The 21,754-nt window shown below is 41.0% G+C and overlaps 2 protein-coding genes across 2 annotated transcripts in view; both read left to right on the forward strand.

Moving 5' to 3' along the window:
• Positions 1–695: 695 nt before the first annotated feature.
• Positions 696–21,754, forward strand: part of LOC138160600 (carboxypeptidase A4-like) — a 31,789-nt gene continuing 10,730 nt past the window's right edge. The window contains exons 1-10 of the mRNA XM_069087221.1: positions 696–848; positions 6,897–6,978; positions 7,817–7,951; positions 9,165–9,263; positions 10,427–10,528; positions 12,394–12,495; positions 13,884–13,994; positions 14,788–14,878; positions 15,767–15,966; positions 21,625–21,709. Coding sequence (XP_068943322.1) covers positions 784–848; positions 6,897–6,978; positions 7,817–7,951; positions 9,165–9,263; positions 10,427–10,528; positions 12,394–12,495; positions 13,884–13,994; positions 14,788–14,878; positions 15,767–15,966; positions 21,625–21,709 — 1,072 coding nt within the window. The 5' untranslated portion in view covers positions 696–783. The remainder of the gene's footprint in view (positions 849–6,896; positions 6,979–7,816; positions 7,952–9,164; positions 9,264–10,426; positions 10,529–12,393; positions 12,496–13,883; positions 13,995–14,787; positions 14,879–15,766; positions 15,967–21,624; positions 21,710–21,754) is intronic.
• Positions 21,630–21,754, forward strand: part of LOC138160601 (carboxypeptidase A5-like) — a 52,393-nt gene continuing 52,268 nt past the window's right edge. The window contains exon 1 of the mRNA XM_069087223.1: positions 21,630–21,709. The gene's annotated coding sequence lies outside the window, so the exon portion shown is untranslated. The remainder of the gene's footprint in view (positions 21,710–21,754) is intronic.

Genomic DNA, 21,754 nt, shown 5'->3' on the forward strand with positions numbered 1-21,754 from the left:
ATTAAGTTTAAATCCAGCCTCAGACATGTATTAGCTGTGTGACCCTGGGCAAGTCATTTAACCCTGTTTATCTCAGTTTCCTCATCTGTAAATGAGCTGGAGAAGAAAATGGCAAACCACTCCAGTATCTTTGAAAAGAAAACTCCTTTTGGGGTCACAAAGAGTTACACACAGCTGAAAAAACCACTAAACAATAACAACCAGATATATATACAAGTAGGGAAGGAAATGGCCAGCCATTCCAGTGTCTCTGCCAAGAAAAACCCTGGTGGGGTCACCAAGAGTTGTTCATGACTGAAATGACTGAATGATAAGAGCATCTTCCTCATAGGTGTTAAGGATAACATGAAATGGTATTTGCAAAGCCCTTCACAAACCTTAAGATGCCATAGAAATGCTGGGTACTCTTGTCGTTATTAGTCGGGTTCTCAGTCTTGTCCTTCTGATCACCCTGAGCCCCAGGGAAGGAAAAGTTCCTCAGGCATGTGGAGGTGAACCAAGCACCTTGTTCAAATGCCCAGGGAGGACCAGGGCTACTTTGGGTGGACCTTTCTGAGCCTGCAGAGCTAGTTTTAGGTTTGTTAATCAGTCAAGTGCCTTGTCTCTTATCACCCCAAAGGAATGGAAGATGCATAGACACAGAAAGGAACAGGACGGGACTGTTATGGTCAGGGCTGCGAAAGGGCGTGGGAATCCTATTTGCATTTTTGGGAGCCTGAGTCTACCTCTGACTCCTTATAAATACTGCCTGACTCAGTCGCTACATGACTGCTCCTCCTGGACATGAGGTGGATTCTATTCTTCGGGGCCCTTGTAGGGTCTATATATTGCAGGGAAAAGTTTAATGGGTAAGTTCCCTATTGTGACATATTTTTTTGTTGTTATTATACTTGAAATATGGGAATCCAAGTTAAATCTCTTGGTATTTCTGTGTGTGTGTGTGTGTGTGTGCTTCTCTGTCTTTTTTGTTTGTTTCTGCCTCTTCTATTAATATAAATTTCAGGCATTTTCTACTTTCTGTACAAGTTTATTATTAATTACATTAATTAATTATATTCTTATAATATATTATATCTTAATTATTATCAAAATTCAACCTCTGTGGTTCTTGAAGGCTGTGTAGAATTTGAAATCTGGTGGATGCTAAGAGATTTTAAACTTGTATGTGTGAATGGCAGATTGTGTGTCTGTTACCCAAGTACCAGATCAGCTGAGATTTGAAAGGCTCATTAAGAGAAGATGGACTACTAGGCAGTGAATTATGTTGGCCACAACTCATAAAAGCATCTCCAAAGCCAGTGGGTTGTAGAGTTTGGGGATGAGTGTGTGTGAGTGTGTGTGTGTGTGTGTGTGTGTGTGTGTGTGCGCTGAGGGATGGGGGCTGTAATCTGTGTCACTACTTCACTTTTCTTTGACATGGAAAAATTTAGTAGTTTTTTTTTGTTGTTGTTTTTTTGGTCATTGGTGTGAAATTTGAAGGGTAGGAAAGGTCACATATAGTGTCCTAAGGATCTTATTACAAGTCCAGTACTCAGAGATTAGAACATGCCAGATACGTCAGAAGCATTTAGCTACTACTTGTAGGTTAATAGATATTACTATGCCTCATGTCCTCTCTATATACATACACATACACATGCATATAGACATATATGCCTATATTTCTATATTTGTGTAATTAATACCCTCTCCAATGCAAAGGCATTGGCATTTGAAGAAGGCACAGAACTTAGGAGGTATGAGATGGAGAAAGTACTTCAGACCTTCAAAAGAGCCCTATGTTTAAAGTCTAAATTTATGAAGAGATAACACGGGAAGGGGGTGGAGGGGCAGCTTCACAAGCCTGCTCAGATACCTATTGGAATATCGACTTCTGTTCACATCCTGCTCCCTGCTGCCAACGGCTTGGTGAGGTTGGGATACAGTCTATGGCTGTGAAGCGTTTTCTCTAGGTAGCTCGGTAAGGCCGTTAGGTGGCCCAGTAGAGAAAGAGCACTGGGCTTGGAATCAGGGAGACTCATCTTCATGAGTTCAAATCCAACCTCAGGCATTTACTAACTGTGCAGCCCTGGGAGAATCTCAGTTTCTTCCTCTGTAAAATGGGCTGGAGAAGGAAATGGCAAACCGTTCCAGTATCTATCTCTGCCAAGAAAACCCCAAGTGGGGTCATAGAAATGACTCAACAACTCAGGGACAATTCGGCCACTGCATCAAAGATCCTGGCCTATCACGTTCCTCTAACAGCGGCACGATGCCTCCCTCACAGTGCTGCTGCTAGTAGTCAAGGGCCAAAAAAGTCTCACTTGCTGTTATTTTAATCACTGTGGTTTTGTAAGAGAGGCAGCATGTGGTGTACAATGAGTCAGTGAGTCCTTTGCTCCAGTCCATCACTGACTCGTGCTGGCTGCGCTCACTGAGCGAGCCAGCTTTTCCTCTCAGTAACTCTTGTTCAGTTTTTTTTCAGTTGTGTCTGACTCTTCACGACCCTGTCTGAGGTTTTCTTGGCAAAGATACTTCGGTGGTTTGCCATTTCCTTCTTCAGCTCCTTTTTTTTTCTTTTTGGAGGGGGGAAGGTAGGGCAGTTGGGGTTAAGTGACTTGCCCAAGGTCACATGACTAGTAAATGTTAAGTGTCTCAGGCCAGATTTGAAATCAGGTCCTCCTGACTCCAGGGCTGGTGCTCTATTCACTGCGCCACCTAGCTGCCCCATCTTCAGCTCCTTTTACAGATGAAGAAACTGAAGCAAACAGAGTTAAGTTACTTGCCCAAGGTCATATAACTAGGAAGTGTCTTAGGTTAGATTTGAACTCAGGTCTTCCTGATTCTGGGCCTGGCACTCTCATCACTTAGCTGCCCCTAACCTCTCAGTAAATTCTAGGTAAATTCTAGGACTATGAGTTAGTAGGCAGCTGCTGATCTGCTTTGGTAGAGGGAATTTCCTCACTGAAAGTTCCCTATGTAGGGGCCGCTAGGTGGCACAGTGCATAGAGCACTGGCCCTGAAGTCAGGAGGACCTGAGTTCAAATCTGGTATCAGACATTTAACATACACACATAAAACCAGCCATATGACCCTGGGCAAGTCACTTAACCCCAATTGCCCTACCTTCCCCCTCCAAAAAAAAAAGTTCCCTCTGTCATTAAAATCACAGGTGTGATTTCTCCTTCCCTCCCTCCCTTCTTTCTTTCTTTCTTTCTTTCTTTCTTTCTTTCTTTCTTTCTTTCTTTCTTTCTTTCTTTCTTTCTTTCTTTCTTTCCTTCCTTCCTTCTTTCCTTCCTTCCTTCCTTCCTTCCTTCCTTCCTTCCTTCCTTCCTTCCTTCCTTCCTTCCTTCCTTCCTTCCTTCCCTCCTTCCTTCCCTGACTCCAGGGCTGGTGCTGTATCCACTGCACCACCTAGCTGCCCCACAGATTAGATTTTTAAAAATTAAAGATAGAAAAATGAGACTAAAGATGCAAGAAACAGAAAATCCAAACCTCTCAACTTTCTTCCTGTTTCCAGAACTTAACACCACACCTAGCACACAGTAGGTGCTTAATAAATGTTTATTGATGATTGATTGAAATACAGATGAACTGGTGTCCACAGGCAGAACATTTATTGCTAATACTATTTTCACAAAGGCTAATTTGATTGGGCTATGAACTTAAAAAAGGGAAGAGCTAGGTTAGGGATCAGATGACCTGGATGAAAATCTTGGTACCAATACCTACCACCTGGATGGCCTTGGGCAAGTCCCTTAATCTTTGCATCTGTTTCTTTATCTGCAAAATGATGAGATTGGATTCTGATGAGATTGATCTGCCTTTGAACTTCTCCCAGCTGCAAATCTGTGTTCCTATAATCTTGTGAAAATCACTGAACAAAGTACCTTAGCACACATCAGCAGCTGCTCCTTTGGCCTGTGTCTGTGTCTATATCAGGGTTTTTTGAACTACCGTGGTGCAGGTCCTTATAGGTGCCAGGGTGCCAACATGGCCACGGCAGTGAATTAAATCCCCACGTGAACCCATGAGATTAATTCAATTCCACCTCTCCCTCCCTAATCACAGAACATTTGTTTGGCAGAATGTGAGACTGTGGTACATAGAATCTACTAAATCTGTGCATTTGCAACTTGTAAGGGTGGTCATCTGGTGCTTGGAACAAACAAGGAAATTAATAAATGTTTGTTGATAGATTGATCTGGTCTAACCTCATTTACAGATGAGGAAACAGAAGCCCAGATACCAGAGATTCGATCTAATCTCATTTTACAGTCTGGGAAACTGAGGCCCAGGAAAGCCAGGCACACGAAGTCTCATAGGGAGTACAATGTTGGAAGTCCTCTTGACTTTTAGTATAATCAATCTAACTCTGCCACCAGAAAAACAAAATATGTGCCCTACTGCTAGTCAATAATGCCATCGCCCCATGCAAGAACAGCTTGACATCGCTGCTGCCTTCAGATGTTCCTCTCTGCCTATGCAGATGTACATGTAAATAATAGAATCAGGGAAAAGGAGCAACTTTAACCCTTTATTTTGTTTCTTTAAAAAACAATTTTTTTGGAGGGTGGAAGGCAATTGTGGTTAAGTGAGTTGTCCATTTGATCCTCACAAGTGGGCTATTACTCAGAGGTAGGTGCCATTATATTTTTATTCCCATTTTATGTACATTTATGTTATTTTTCTTCAGTTAAGGATACTGAGGCAAAGGTTAAGTGACTTGCCCAGGGACACACAGTCAGTAAGTGTCTGATAGGTACTATTATCCCCATTATTATCTAATAGGTACTATTATCCCCATTTTTCAGATGAGGACACTGAGGCAGAGGTTAAGTGACTTGCTCAAGGTCACAGAGTAAGTGTCTGAGGCTGGATTTTTATGTATGTGTGTATATGTATGTATGTATACAAACATACACATATATACGTATATTTAACTTTTATATAGCACTTACTATGTTCCAGACACTGTGATAAGTGCTTTACAGTTATTATCTTACTGGATCCTCATAACAACCCAGGGAAGTAGGTACTATTATCACCATGTTTTTTAAAAGATGAGGACATTGAACCAGAGGTTAAATGACTTGCCCAGGGTCACGAAGCTACATAGTTTCTGAGCCAGACTTGAACTCAGGTTTTCCTGACTCCAGGCCCAGAGCTCTATCCTCCATACCACCCAGCTGACTCCTTCAAGGCACAGCTCAAATGCCTCCTCCTCCATGAACTGCTTTCTCCATGAAGAAGTCTCATAGCTAGACAGGCTCCCCTCTGTCTTGATTCACTCAGGCCAATTGGTCTGACTTCTCTATACTTGTATTACAGTTATTTGAGCACAGGCCTCATTCCTTATATACTAGATTGCAAGTTCTTTGAGGACAGGGCCTATGCTGGTTTTCTTTGCTCTATGCCCAGTGTCCAACAGAGGACCTTGTACTTATTTGGCATTTAATAAATAATTATTGACTTGAATTTCTTATACATGCAGTTCCTGCCACAGAGGCATGAAAGGCAGAGGGCTGGGCTTTGAGTCAGGAACTGACTTACCCAAGGTCATACAGCTAGTGGGATTTGAATATCAGTCTTCCATAGTCTATCCATTCCACCATCCTACGTCAGTGACCCACCTAGGTCAAACAGAAATAGTTTCAGTCTTCTGGCAGGTGACAGTCACATAATTATGACTGACAAATCATGAAGCAACCTTGTGTTTCTTCCTTCTTAGAGTCAGGAAGAATTGGCCTCAAATCCCACACTTGACACTAATAGTAACCTCTCTGTGCCTCTGTTTCCTTCTTTGTAAAATTGAAGGAAACAAGAGGAAATAAGCAGTTATAAGGCACCTTCTATATGCCAGTCACTATGCTAAGTGCTTTACAAATATCTTATTTGATGGGGATAATAATACCCTATACTTTCCTCATAGGTTCATTATGAGTCTTAAATGAGTTAATAAGTAAAAGTACTGGGCACACCTCAAAATGCAATGAATGTCAGGTGTCTATCATCCTCATCCCCATCATTTGGTGCAAATAGGTGTCTTCTTTTCCCAAAGGTCCCCAGGGACATAGAAGTTTCTCAAGGGAGGGACAACTTTTCTGCTTGTCTTTGTGCCTCTAGCAGCTAACACAGCTTAACAGTCACTCCACCAACGTTTGTTGAATGAATGTGAGTTTGTTTTATCCCCTTGATAGTTTCCTCTTGGATGGAAACATCTCTATCTCCGTCCTTTTTCATTAGCTCTCCCCCCATGCCTGGGGTGCTCTTACCTTCCGGAGTTTTCTGCAAGACTCAGTTCAGATCTTACCTTCCTCCTGGAAACTCCCGCTTTTCATCCACTTTGTATACGGTATAGCTTGTGTCTTTTGTTGTCTAGTTGTTTCAGTCATGGCTGATTCTTCACAATCCCATTGGCAGAGATACTTAAGTGGTTTTCGGTTTCCTTCTCCATTTCATTTTACAGATGAGGAAACTGAGGCAGGCAGGATTCAATGACTTGCCCCTGGTCACATACCTAGAAAGTGTTTTTGGCTGGATATGAAATCAGGAAGATGAGCCCAGCGTCCTATCCACTGTCCTATCTTATATCTACCTAGTTGCTTATATATTGCCTCCCCTACTAAAATGAGATCTCCTTGAGGGCAGGGATTGTGTCTTTGCTTTTTTTTCATATCCTCAGGGCTTAGCATAGTACCTGGCATGCGGTAGGCACTCAATAAATGCTTATTGATTGACTGTCAGAAGAGAGAAAATCACCCAGCCATGAGGTTGTCAATAATCCTCTGAGTGTTTAATAAATGCTTATTGACCGACTATCTGACTGAGGCCCCTTTTATTTGAAAACACCCGCTCTAGGTGATTACGTGTCAAAAGTACATCATGATTTGTTTGTCTGTTTGTTTTGGTTTTAGGCACCAGGTTTTTCAAATTAAATTCCGGGATGGAAACCAGATTAGCAAATTGAAAGAACTGGTCAGCATGGAGAACTTCAAGGTATCTCATTTTTTTTTCCTTTGGAACATCCGCTGACCCCAGGGAATGATAATCTTTCACCAGCATTATGATTATCCTTGGTGATTGTAATCAGTGGCAATGATAATGGCTGATGTTTGTACCACACTTTGAGGTTGGGAATTTGTCTGACTTTCCTCACAATATCCTTGTGAGTTAGGATGTATTATCCCCATTTGATGGATGAGGAAACTGAAGCTCAGAAAAGCTTGACCAAGATCCTTCAGCTGGTAAAGATCAGAGACTGGGGATTTCTCCCTCACTCATCCCTCTTAGAATTGAAAGGAAGACAAGAAAAGGTGGTGAAGTGGATAGAGTGCTGGGCTTGGAATGGGGAAGAATACTCTTCCTGAGTTCAGACCTGGCCTCAGACACTCACTAGCTGTGTGACCCTGGGCAAGTCATTTAACCCTGTTTCCCTCAGTTTCCCCATCTGTAAAATGATCTAGAGGAAGAAATGACAAACTACTCTAGAATCTTTGCCAAGAAAAAACCCTACAACACAACACAACTGTAAAATCAATTTAGTACCACTGCCTTGGGAACTGGGAAGCAGGAGAAAAGAACTCAGTGAGCCCGTTAGAAAGCTGTTGCTATAGGTCTGGTGAAAGGTAACAAAGGTCTGAACTAGGGTCAGATGCTGTAGGACAGTCATTGCTGTTAGATGTCTATCCAATTCCCACAGGTTCTCTCTGGGGTTCTTCCAGGCCATAGGCCCCTGGAGGCTGCCTCAGCTCAAGAGCGTTGTAGTTTTTAGACAAATGTGGTTGTTGTTTGTCTTACCTGCATTGTTCTCTTGGTTTCTTTTGCTTTTCTTCAGCTCAGTTTTTGGAAACCACCTACTACCCCTAAGCGTTCTGTCGATGTTGTGGTTCCATCAGCTAGTTTGCAATTTGTCAAATCCTTCCTGGAATCCCATGGTTTAGAGTACTCAATCTCCATTAAAGACCTGCAGGTGGGTAAACTGAAAGCACACTTTGAGCTTCACTGTTGCTATAGGTTTAGATGCAGTTTGGGGTTGTTGGGAGCCCTGAAGTGTAAGGTTGGGGAGGGTCTACCTGGAAAGAATTCAAGCACTCAAGGATTCATTCAGTCAAAGTGCCTAGGTTTATTGTAACACCAACTGAGTGGGCTAGATTCCTAATGAATCAGCAATTTGATGGGGGTGAGATTGATACTCACCTACAAAAAAAGGAACAGTGGAAAGATCTGGATGGGATTAAGGAGTGGTAAATAGACCGGGGTGGGCCAGGTGCACAATGAAAGGAGTTAAGTGATATGGGGTGGGTCAAGAGCCACTGTGTAAGGACTGTCAAATATGTAGGTGGACTGTGATGGACCATATGCCTTTGGCAGACACCAGTGATCTGGGTTGCTGAAATGTGTGGAAAAATTCAGGGACTGGGTTGCTTTCAAAGACATAGTCTTTTCTTTTTAGAGGTCAAGGTCCCATCACCCTCATTAGGTTCATCCATCTTCCAGGATGTGGACCTCATATAAATTGGCCTTGATTATGGAAGAGATACTATGGAGTCGAAATACCTTCTTTTCAAAGGCCTGGGTGCCATCACTTTGTTACCTTAGTCAAGTCAACCACCAACTTCATAATTTGGTTCTAGTAGTACCTAACTATAATTCAACCATCTACTTAGGTGGGCCATAGATGAATTTGTATTCTGGCCAGGGGCCATTTGATAGAACAGTTAGCTGTCACCTTATTAATTAACCTTTAATGGTATGAACCATCTGTAGGCAACTTTCAAGGGTTGGGTGGCTGTGAGAGTTTATTAGTTTCTGGATGTTTTCTCAAAGGACCTATTTCAGAGGTTCTAGATGCCAAATGCCAGACCACTAAACAAGGACATTATAGTATAATTCATCTATACAAATGTTGTTTCAAGGAAGTATGACTAGGGATAGCAGAGGTGAGCTGGGTGGGTGGAGGTGGGAAGGGGAAAGTAAGGGTGGGGGTGGAATAAGAGTGGGGAAGGAAGAGTTTTTAGATTCTAAGAAATGTGACCCTTTTTTAAAAGCCCTGGTTGACACTTTTCCTGTCAATGCTCACATTGGCTGAAATTTTGATTAGCACGACCCCTCCTCTAATACTATCCTATGGTGGGAATAAGTCCCATGGGCAATCCTTATCATTCTGCCATTGTCTATTTTAGGCTCTCCTTGATGAAGAATTTAAAGAAATGAAATATAATAGAGGAAAAGAACGGAATAATGGTGACTTCAACTATGGGGCTTATCACAGCTTGGAAGGGGTAAATATTTAAGAGCAAATTCAGTGGCTTCTTGGGTTGAGTGCAGCAGGCTTACTATTCTCATTCATGTGTAAAAGAAAATGCTCTCAGCTCCTTCCTTTTTTTATTTTAAAATAACTTACCATGCATTTAAAAATAAAACCAATTGAGCATAAATCTACAAAATCTGTACTTCAAAATTACTTTTGATATACAATATATTCCTAGGAGCTAATATTTCACACTTTCTAAATTTGATCCATTCTTAGTCTGTTCCGCTCTTTAATTTGTGTATACAGTTTTACTTTCATATTGTGATCATTAGTTATATTACAACAGTCTTCTGGTTTTTGGTTTCTTCCCTTAGTATTCTTTCATTTGTCTTTCCTGATTTTTTTTATAGTCCTTTGAGTTATAATTTTTAACAGCATTATAGTATATCATTGCACTGATATACCTTGGGCAAGTCATTTAACATCTTGGGCCTCAGTTTCTTTATCTGTAAAATGAAGAAGTTGAGCTAGATGGCCCTCAAGTTTAACTAGTCTTTCACTAATTGTTAGACATTTAGGTTAGCTCTTGGTAATGTTGCTTTCTATCTATCCATCTATATGTATATAGACATAATTTTTTTTGGCTTTTTTTGGGGAGGACAATTGGGGTTAAGTGACTTGCCCCATGGTTAGTAAGTGTGTCAAGTATCTGAGGCTGGATTTAAACTTAGGTCCTCCTCCTGACTCCAGGGCTGGTGCTCTATTCACTCTATTCACCACCTAGCCACCCCCAAATGTAATTTTTTAAAAGAATTGTTTTTGTTATGATAATATTCTTTAGGTATATTTCTAATAACAGGATTAAATGGATACCTTTATTTGGCATTTAAAACTCTCCCCAATCTAGTTCCAGTCTATCTTTCCATGCTGATAATCTATCACTCCCCTCGTCTACTCTATTTTCCATGTGCCTTTGCAGTGGTATTGTATCTTTGAAGTGAGGAGGGGTTAATTATGAGAACAAACATGGTATGTTGTTTTCTAAAATCAAGGTCCCAAGAATGTGCATGTCGGGGCTGGTGTGCTAGGAGCCAAGGAGTCTGAAAGCCTGAGGGAACAAAGTTTAGAAGGAAAAAAATGTCCAGGGACACACTGGAAAAACATCCTCTTACAAATGCTTTCACATTTCAGCTTTATCGTGAAATGGCCAACATTGCTGCTGAGTACCCCAAACTAGTGAGTCGGTTGGAGATCGGTCGTTCTTTCGAAAAACGACCTCTGTATGTCCTGAAGGTATGTGTGACCACATGAAGGAAGTCAGGGCAACTATACTGTGGGGCATGTCCTTGGACATGTTTTTCCCATTCTGTAGTTACCAATAAGCTGCTTGATAAGAACAGGGAGATCCAGGACCTTTGAACTGGTTTCTTACACGGGTTCATTACATTGCTGATTTGTAGAATTGGCTGTTCACAAAGGAGGGAAAGAGAAAACCAGGTGAGGCTTCTTAATGGTGAAGTAGTGTGGCAGCGGGGATCTGGTGTTTCTGGGTGGCTTTTCACTGTGTGTCTCATGGAGGACTCTTTCTTAATGTGCTATGCTGGGCTGCAAACTCCCTGAAGTCTTGGGTACTTGACATCTGGGCCAAGAGATCCGCAGCACCCTGGCAATTAGAAATTGTAGAACCCCAATGGTATGGTTTTGTGTATAGCAATCAGGGTTCAAATTTATTTCTTGGGGATTTAGGAAATTCCTTTTACTCAACACAACCATTTCTGTGATGGAAGGGAGATCCCTTTCAGTACATGTTACTATTGACTTCATGAAGGAAGAAATTAATGGTGGTCACTGAAGAAATTAAGGAAGGCAGAATTCATGTCCTTAGAATTTGATTTGTATGAAAGACCTTTTCCTTATTGTAGTAGAGCTACTGTAACCACATTAATTTACAAGTTTCATCTGAAAGGCAGGCTATCTAAAGTGAGAGGAAGGGCTTTGGACTCCAGAAATCAGAAGACTTTCACATGAATAATGCCATGCACTTTCCTGCATTGATAGAGGGCGTCCCCCTGACCTGGGAGGTCCCTATGCCAGTGAAATAACAGATCTAGTTCCTATCTTCCATTTTCATTAATGAGGCTAGGCTACACGAAACTATACATACCCCCTCGCTGAGTTGTTATGGGGTCAAATGAGCTAATATTTGTTATATATATATAGCACTTAGCACAATGCTTCACACGTTTTCCTTTTCTCCCTCGTAGCTGGTTTTCCTTTGACCAGTGACACACATTTCAGAGACAGCTGGCCAGAGCTAAAGGTTATAAGCTGTCACTGTGGAGTAATATAATACTAACTAGCTAACATGAAAAGTAAATCTGAGCTTGGATTGTTTATTTTTAGTTGTAAACCAAAAATGACTAACCTCATTGGTGGTGGAAGCCAGAATTCACCACTGTTACCAAACTTGACAACTACTTGAGCACTCAGTTCATTTATTGACATGAATCCAGAATGAGTGAGTGCTCGGAGAATGTTCAAGGTCTAGGTTATAACATCATTGTGGGTCTTTCAAAGGAAAGGCATAGTACTGTGGACCATACCACCAATAACCATATTGTGACAGCATCTGGGCACATTGCAATCAGGTGGGAAATGACTGTACCACCCAGGTTACAATATAACTAATACAGGCAATTCATTTTCTTCCCATTTACTTCAAAGATTGCCCGTGAAGCTCTGCAGGGTTGTAGGAGACCCTTTTGCTGTAGGATAGTCCCCATTGCTAATTTCTGGGCTACTTTCCACCAGACCAGTTGGATAAATAGTGCATTGATATAATTTAGTCTCTGAATTATTTTAAATGCATAAAAAGGAGATAGTGAAAATACTTTCTAGCAAAAAGAGACAGGGCTAAAGGAGTACTCCTTGCCACATGGGATATAGTGAAAATAACAATGGACTTGGGGTTTGAGTCCTGACTTGGGTGCTTGCTAACTGTATGGGCATAGGCAAGTCATTCTACTTTGATTTTCTCATCTGTAAAATGGGGATACTAAAACTTGAACTATTAACTTGACAGCGTTGTTATAAGAAAGTGTTTGTTAACATTCCATGGAAATGTGTGTTAGTCTTATGATTTGGTTTCCATTTCACAGTTCAGCACTGGGAAAGGCAACAGACCTGCCATTTGGCTGAATGCTGGAATCCACTCCCGTGAATGGATCACCCAGGCCACAGGAATATGGATAGCCAGAAAGGTCATGTCTCCTCATGTGTACTAGACATTTTGGTGGGCTGGAGGGACTTTGTAGGGGTGTCAATTTGGCTTCTGTCCCTGGGAATGAGTGGGGTGGACTTGCTGGGCTGAACATGTCCCACTGACATGTTGGGATGTTACTGGATCAAAATATGTTCTTAAATGACAAAATGCATTACTGATGGTACACAAGCCAGCAGATGGCCACGACGTTCACTCTGCTCTCCGGGACTGTTCAGCAACAGGATCAGCCCTGGGCAAAGCAGGAAAGCAAGCAAAGGTTGCCTTGAGCACTACGTCTTCATAGCTGAACTCTCCCCTCTTTGGGCATTCACTGCTCTCTTTGCCTCTCCAGTCTCCTCCAGTTTCTCCAGTTATTCCTCTTGGGTTATTTGCATTTTAACTGAGGACAGACTGATACTAGAATTTCAGATATTAATGACAGGCTGATGTGGAGGAAATAGTTTGGGGGGGGGGGTTTGCCTCTTGGAGGCCCTAAATCTTCTTAACCTATGGATCAGGTATGCTCTGTGTGATGACGTTTGGTGTGATGAAAAGGAAATTCCTTGTTTATCCCATAGTAGGCTAAAAAATATATCCCCCTCTCCCCTACAAACAAAGGGAGGAACTTATATCTGAACTAGAAGCTGACAACACCTATATTCACAGAAGCAAATTCAGGAGACCTGAATTCTATTAGGCAGTGTGCTCGAAGTGACTAGCACCCTGGGCCCAGGGTTGGGAAGACCTGAATTAAAATCCAACTTTCAACACTTACTAGCTGGGCAAATTGCTTGGCTGTGAAGAGCCTCAGTTTCCTCATGTGTAAAATGGGGACAAGAATAGCATCTCCCAGGGTTGTGAAGATCAAATAAGATAATGTTATAAAGTGCTTAGAAATCCTTAAAGTGATATATTAATACTAGCTAATACTATTGCATAATCTTGGTCAAATCATTTCACCTATGGTTCTGAATTTCTTTGTGAGCAAAAAGAGACTGAACTAGGTACGTTAGAGCAGAGGTTTTTAACCTTGAAATCTGTGAAGTATTTAAAAAATATTTTGATAACTGTGTTTCAATAGAATCGGTTTCCTTTATAATGTTATAGATTTCATTTTATGCACTTAAAAGTATTTTTTAGAATTCAGTCCATATGCTTGAACTTTGTGTCCATTACACAAAAGCTTGAGGATCCCTGCTTTAACATTCCATAATTCTATGAAATGTCACTCAAGCAACTGATTCCTTGATAATTAGATTTTGCCTAGAGCTGTCTCCCTGAAGGTAGTATTGTGGTGACAGTTAAAGTAGTTCACTTTGGGGGAAAGGTCAGTAGGAACAATACCGCCTGGGATGGCACAACTGATGGGGCTTTATCTCTGCTTAGATTGTATCTGACTATGGGGATGAACAAAACATCACCTCCATCTTGGATAAAATTGATATCTTCCTGATGCCTGTGGCCAACCCTGATGGATATGTCTATTCTCAAACCAAAGTGAGTAATAACAAATGGAATGGGTTGAGAGTTAGGAACCTAGGTTGTGGAAATAAATGCATGTGGGAGGTATTAGCACAGCAGAAGGAGCATAGGATTTGAAGTCTTAGCGAATCAGTGAAGATTGGTCAAACAATTAAGTATTCTCTGGAGCCAAGACTCCACATCAGTCTGTGAACCACAGATGGACCCAAAGAGAGCCTGTACTGGATTATTGCCTTCAGTCTGAGGTACCCATTTCAGGCAGAACATGTAGTCATGTAAAGAATCCAGAGCAGGGTCAGCAGAGCAGTGAGGGGACTAAACACCACTCTGAGGATCAGAGGACAGAACTGGAGAATTGCAGATGTTTAGCTTGGGGAAGAGAAGACAATGGGGAATGATGGCTGTCTTTAAGAATTTTGAAAAGCCAGTAGGTGGAAATGGAGTTAGATTTGTTCTGTCTGACCTCAAGGCAGAGAGGCAGATTTAAGCTCAATATAAAGAGAAAAGGGAAGGATAGAATTCATTTAAAGCTGTCCAAAAGCAGCACTGCCTGCCTTGGGAAGTCATGAGATTCTTTCATTGGTTCTTCTAGGCTAGGTGATGACTTTTGGGTGAGAATGTAGGGTGGATTCCTGTTTAGGTACAGATTAGACTAGGTGACCCCTTGAAGTGTGTCCCTTCCAATTTTGCAGTTCTGTGCTAATGTGATCTCTCAGGTTCTTTCTAACTGAGGGTCTTGTGAGTAGTGTATGGGACATAGTAATAAATCCTTTGCATCTGACTATTCTTTCTTGGATGGGTTTTCTAGGACCGCTTCTGGAGGAAGACTCGATCCCATACTCCTGGAAGTCAATGTGTGGGAGTTGACCCAAATAGGAACTGGGATGCAGAGTTTTATGGTAGGATATAGTCCTTAAAATATTTCATCATATCTTTTGTTTTTACTTCACCTACACCAACACTTAGTATAGTACCTGGCAAACAGTAAGTGCTTAATAGATGCTTGCTGTCTTGTTGAAATGCTTGTTGACTTCCCAATACATCCTTCCTCTTCCATCTCCCAGAGAGTCATTCTTTCTTACAACAAATAAAAAAGAAAAGGGAAGAAAAAGGAACAAACAATTATTAAGATCCCACTATGTGCCAGGCATTATACTAAGAGTTTTATAAATATTATCTAATTGGATCACACAATAGGTGCTTCCTATATGTTTTTTTGGACAGATACCCTGGTGGCTAACCAGCTGGTAATGAACCTCTCCTAATGTGGGCTATTTCAGGGCTGTATTTGAAGCCTTCATGGTTTGATATAGGATCTGCCTTTGTGAATCCATAGTCCCATCTGAATCATGGTGGGGCATTGAAAGAGGATAAGAGTAGAGGGTGAGGGGCGAGTTCTAATGTACAAGTACAAGAAAAACTGCTTGATACCTTTTCATGTCATTTCTAGCCAGATTACTATGGATATAACCTAGCTGAATTTCTGGTTAAAGAGAGGAAAGTTGTGGGGTGATGCTGAAAGGTTCATGGCAATTTAGGAAAAGGAGGATTACTATTAAAAATTCCCTTATATTTACCTGTGTACATGCTCCATTCCTATAACCGAAGGCAAGGATCTGTTTCATTTTAGTTATTTTGTCCCCAGCATCTAGTACGATGCCTTGCACATCATGGGCGATTAGTAAATGCCTCTTGAATTTAATTGAATTAAATAGGATTGTCCTTCCAGAATCTTGGAGAGTCTGTGTTTTTATTAATGTGTTTGGTTCGATTGGTTCCCGTCACAGGAAAGGGAGCCAGTGACAATCCCTGTTCTGAAGTATACCGTGGACCCAAGCCTCATTCAGAAGTAGAAGTGAAATCTGTGGTGGATTTCATCAAGAGCCATGGAAATTTCAAAAGCTTCATTGATATCCATAGCTACTCACAGCTCCTGATGTATCCTTATGGCTACACATGCAGCAAGGCCCAGGACTCTGCTGAACTGGTAAGTGACCACTTCCCTTAGTTGGGCCACTTTTCAGTCTTGCTTCTCAATACCCTCTGATAATCTAGCCTGAGTGTTATCAGAACATTACTATATAGTGTGTCCCCAGGCTTTAATAGCTTAAGAGTTTGAGGATGCCCTGTATTGAAGACCTGGGTCTATTTTATTTGAGGTTTATTCTGTCTACTTCTCCTCTACTCTTTGGGCTGTGATAACAGATTTAGAGCTGTAAAAAGGAGAGAATTCTTCTTCCCTACCTCTCATTTCCCCTTTGAACCACACTTACGGCAGTCTCAAGCAGGCCTACAGAATAATTAGGACTTTCTGTGACCTCCCTGAGGTCTGTGCTCATTCTCTACTGTTTGGCCTTTCCATTTACCTTGTTCCAAACTTACCACGCCAAATCATGGGGGAATGATGAGTGGTAGACCTGAAGGTCGGCTACCACCAAAAGTTGCTTTCTCTGAAGGAGTTTGGCAGGGGGAAGGTGGAACTCAGCAAGCAGTTTCCTCTCTTCCACCTGCTTCTCTCCCCTTGTAGGTTACACAGCTGAATTTGTCAGTATAGGGGTATGACCTGAGCAATACTGGGGTGCGGGTATTTCAAGGCCCGGCCCAGACACCTCTAGTTTCCTGTTAGGACTGTACAACTACTCAGAAACTCCCCTGCAGTGGTAATTAGCATAAAAAGGAGCCGAATCCATGATGGAAAATGCTATCCACAGACAGAGAAAGAACTACGGAATTTGAATGCAGATTGAAGTATATTATGTTCTCTTTTTTTGTTTTTTCTTTCTTGTGGTTTTTCCCTTTTGTTCTGATTCTTCTTTCACAACATGACTAATGTGGAAATATGTTTAACTTGATTGTACATGTATAGCCTATATGAGACTGCAATGCCGTTTTCGGGAAACGAGGAAGGAGAAAGGGAGAGAGGGAATCTTATACAAGTGAATGTTGAAAACTTCCTTTACATGTAAATGTAAAAAATTAAATACCATTAAGTGGAAAAATAATAATAAAGTTTAAAAAAGTGAAAAAAGGAGAGGTATTTCTGTAGCTTTCCCTTCACAATGAGTTATTTCTGCTGCCTACAAGTCAAGACTCAGTTTGAACATTACTGACCTCTGAAAAAGTACCTTGGATTCCCTCTACATTTTAAAATAAACCTAACTATATAGAACTTCCATTAAAGTCTTATTCTGTGAGGTACCAGAGAATTCCAGTCTGGGAGGTCCTACTAAACTGGAAAGGTTCCTAGTATTCATTCAATAATTATTTATAACTGGCTCCCTCTCAGTGCTGGGACCTATAATGACCTTAGGGTCAACAGTATATTTTGGGTCACTTAGTTATATAAATACATCTTGAAGCTGCTATTCCAGGTCACAGTCCTATTCATAGACCATGCATAAATCACATATCTAATAGCAAAATATTGAATTAAGATAGAACAGCAAAGTGACTCATCCAAAAAAGTTAATGAGCAGCAAAACTGTTCTTATGCCTGCTTCACACACAAAATGGGTATAACCTTTTTGGATTCTTAACCTAGGGTCCATGAACTTTAAAAAAATATATATTTTGATAACTTATTTTAATATAATTGGTTGTGATCTCACATGCTTTATGTATCTAGAAACATTTTTTTAAGAAGTTGATAGGTTTCATCAGATTGCGTAAGGAGTCTATGACATTACAAAGGTTAAGTAAGACACACTGTTTTATAGGCACCAGTGGGGAAATAACCATTTCTCAGGGAATTTCATAGGGCCAGGGGCAAAATTTAGGTTTTAGAAATAGCATTAAGATCTGCTATCACTCTTAGAGGGTAGTAAGGTGGTACAATGGATACAGTTCAGGGCCTGGAGTCAGGAAGACTACTCTTCCTGAGTTTATATCCGGCCTCAGACACTTAATAGTGTGACCCTGGGCAAGTCACTTAAGTTTGCCTCAGCTTTCTCATTTGTAAAATGAGCTGGAGAAGGAAATGGCAAACCAGTCCAGTATCTTTGCCAAGAAAACCCCCAATGGGGTCATGAGAAGTTGGACACGACTGAATAACAACAACCATAATTTCTTAGGCACTGGTTCTGAGACCAACTTGCCAGGTCTCAGCAAATGGAGTTGGGATTGTGGGTTACAATTATCTACAGTCTCTCAAACCCAAATTGAGGCTACAAAGTTGGCATTCCTAGCTCAGTAAAATGTATTCCCTGGTACCAGGCTAGGCTACGCGTGTTCTCTTGGTGGCCAGTGACAAGGCTGTCTTGTCGCCCTCATGTCTCTTCTCTGTGACTCTCTTTTTCTCTGACCAAGCCTGAGCTTCCTGAATCAAACACTAGACACTTGGCTCCTCGGGATGTACTAGGGCACCCTGTGGGGCACAATAGCACCCTTAACTCAATCATCATGGACAACAAAGTCAGAGAGATGTCCACCATTTATAATCAATGACCAAGGTACCCATGAATAAACCCTGTCCATCCTTGCCCTCGTGGCACTTACAGACTTAATTTGTATGAATAATTTTATAGTTTTAGAAGGTGTTTTGGACTGGATCTGTGATTTCACTTGTCTGGGGAATTCCCAATGGGGATACTCCCTCTACCAATGAAAATCAGTACCAGCTCTGTAGTTACCTGGGGTACTAAGAGGTTAAAAGACTGAGTCTGGACTTGAACCTAGGTCTTCTCCAGCTATGAAGCTGGTTCTTTCTTCTATGCCATGCTGTCTCTCATATTATATTACATGACAAGAACCTGAGAAATGTGCAAAACAAAGTGCTCTATGCTCTTACCCATTGGGTCCTGTGATGGACTATAAGTTTGTTGTCCAAGGACAAGTCTAGTTAAGGTCAGAAATATTCATGGCTGAAAGACTGACGACCAGGTGAGAAATTTTTTCAGACAGAGAAATTCACAAAAACTGTCTACTAAGGCTTAAAGAGGTTGAGATCTGTCTTAGTGGATGGCCTTTACCCAAAGAGAGAGCCTTAAACCATTGAGATGGCATTATAGCAGGCAAGTGCCTAGTGAATGTTAAATCTCTCCAGCTTCTCATCTTTGTCCGTATGTGATTTTTATAATTATTTTTGGTATGGAAAGATGGTACTATGTTCTATTTTTTTTTATTTCAAATATATATATTTTCACATATTGATGTAGTCTGAATATTTGCTATGTTTATTGTCTTTTCGATTCTTAAAACTCCTTTTTTAGATGTATCTAGAAAATGAAAGTAGATACCTATGAAATTGGCAGGAGGCAACAATCTATGGTGGATAAAAGGTCAGCCTTGGGATCAAGAAGACTTGTATTCAAGTCTTACATCTTAGAGACCCAGAAAACTCTGAGACCATCAGTTATAGATGACTTGCAAGTCTATTTGAGTGAAGGAAACTTTCCACAATGAGAGTTCCTAATAACAATGAAACCACAAGTTCAGCCCCCAAAATTAAACTGGGAGAGGGAGAAACAGGTTGCTTACATATTCATAGGAATTCTTTTAAACCTTTAAAATCTTTCCATTTTTCTTTCATTGCAAGACCTGGTATATTTTAAATTAAATGGTTTATTAAAAACTTAATTTTTAGCATCAACATAACCAACTAAACTTGCTTAGTAATAATAAATCAACCAGTAAATTTTTATTAAGCACTCCCTATGTGTCAGGCACTGTGCTAAGAACTAAGGATACAAGAAGGGACAAAAGACAGTCCCTATTCTCAATGAATCTAAAATCTAATGGATAATTATTTAGATTTATAATTTAATTCACATTTATATTATAATTCTATAATAATATTATCACAAATATACAATTTATAATCAATTTTATAATATAATTTATATTTATGTTAGTTTATTATTTATTTTATATATAATTATATTTCATTTATACTTAATATATATTTAAGCATTTTAGACAGCCCATAGATACCCTTCTCAGCCTCTAGCTCTCACCCACTCCCTCCTCCACTGCCATGGGAGGGTTTCTCATGTAGTTCACAAATTTTTCTTTCCTCAAACCTCTTGTAACGTGACAAACAAAAGTTTTTCCATCTCTACCCGCCTTCCACGTTTCTCTTTCATTCTCTTGTCTCTGGGTCTGCCCTAGGGAAGTGATAGTGTACACATGCCTCTGTGTCAGTCACTCTGCTTTGAATACTTCCCTCAGCTTCCACCTCAAGGTGATCAGCCCTAGCCAGGGTATTTCTGCCTGAAGAAGCTACCTTGACCTTCCCTGCTCCTCACCTAGATCAAGTTCCCATAAACGATTAGAAGGGACCTTAGATACCAGTTAGTCCAGCCCCCTCATTTTAGAAATGAGGGGACTGAGGCCTAGAGAGGATAAAAAACTCATTCAAGGTTACCCAGGTAAGTGGCCAAGCAAGACATTAAGCCTCCTTCTGACTCTCAATTAGACAAGCATTTATTAGGTGCCTACTATGTTCCCAGTAGGGACAGCTAGGTGGCTCAGTGGTTAGAACCCTGGGTCTAGAGTCAAGAAGACCTGAGTTGAAATCCAGCCTCACACACTTATGAGCTTTGTGATCCTGGGTAAGTCACTTAGCCTCTATTTCTCTTAATCAACTGGAGAAGGAAATGGCAAACATTCCAGTAGCTTTGCCAAGAGAATCATATGGACAGTGTGGTCTACTGGATCACTAACAACTAATGTGTTAGGCATAGAAATGATATACCTGGAAAGGTAAAAGCAGTCCCAGCTCTCAAGGGGCTCACGAACTAATGGGGGAGAAAACACACAAACAGCTGCCACAAACAAGCTATGGGCAATATAAAGTGGGGTAATTAACAGAGGGAAAGCCATGAAAGAAGCCAGGCTGCAGAGATGAAGAGGGAGAGAATTCCAGACTGAGGAGAGCCAGAGGAAATGCCCAGAGCCATGAGCTGAAGAGTCGACAGTAAGAAGCAGCAAGGCCTCCCTTTCTAGGATTACAATCTCTCTATTTTTATTTTTTGCTTTTTTTTTTTTTTTGGTAGGGGCAGGGCAATTGGGTTCAAGTGGCTTGCCCAAGGTCACACAGCCAGTAGGTGTTAAATGTCTGAGACCAGATTTGAACACAGGTCCTCCTGACTCCAGGGTTGCACTGTGCCTTTCTGATTCTTTTCACTAATACGAATTGCTAGCATTTATAAAGCACCAACCCCAGGAATAGGTGCTGTTATTATCCCCATTTTACAGATGAAGAAACCACCAAACCAAAGTTGAGTGATGTGTCCAGGCAGGGTCACACAGAAGCTAGTAAGTTTCTGAGTCAGGGTAAAAATTCAAGTCTTCCTGACCCCAAGTCCAACACTATCTACTGGGAAGGTGTATCTGGAATGTGATCTGACTCATATTAAAAGGTAATTGGAAAATGTTTAAAAAAATAATACAACACAGGTAATGTTCATTTGTGGTTTTCTGAGTCAATATATGTAGCTTGTTCCTATCTCAGTTTGACCCTACTCCACCAGACCCACCTAGCTCATCAGCTAGGCATTAGTTAATAGAGTCAGGAGTATCTGTTGCTCTGATGGGAGCGGAAACTACACAGGAAGAGGGAAATAAAACGAGCTTAAGCTGCACAAACATGTTCGTTGTTTCAGGGAGGATCATTATTTCTTACTTTGCTCTTATTCTCTCCCTCTAGGACAAGGTCGGGAAACATGCAGCAAAAGCCCTGTACTCCTTGTTTGGCACCAAGTACCAAGTGGGACCGATCTGCTCGACTGTGTGTAAGTTCTTGCCTTATTTATTTAGTGATCTGGAAAGTGCTTTGA

This window comes from Petaurus breviceps, unplaced genomic scaffold, assembly GCF_028583685.1.
Source record: "Petaurus breviceps papuanus isolate PSGF00001 unplaced genomic scaffold, PetGlider_PUasm1.0 181, whole genome shotgun sequence".
Classification (NCBI taxonomy): Eukaryota; Metazoa; Chordata; class Mammalia; order Diprotodontia; family Petauridae; genus Petaurus; species Petaurus breviceps.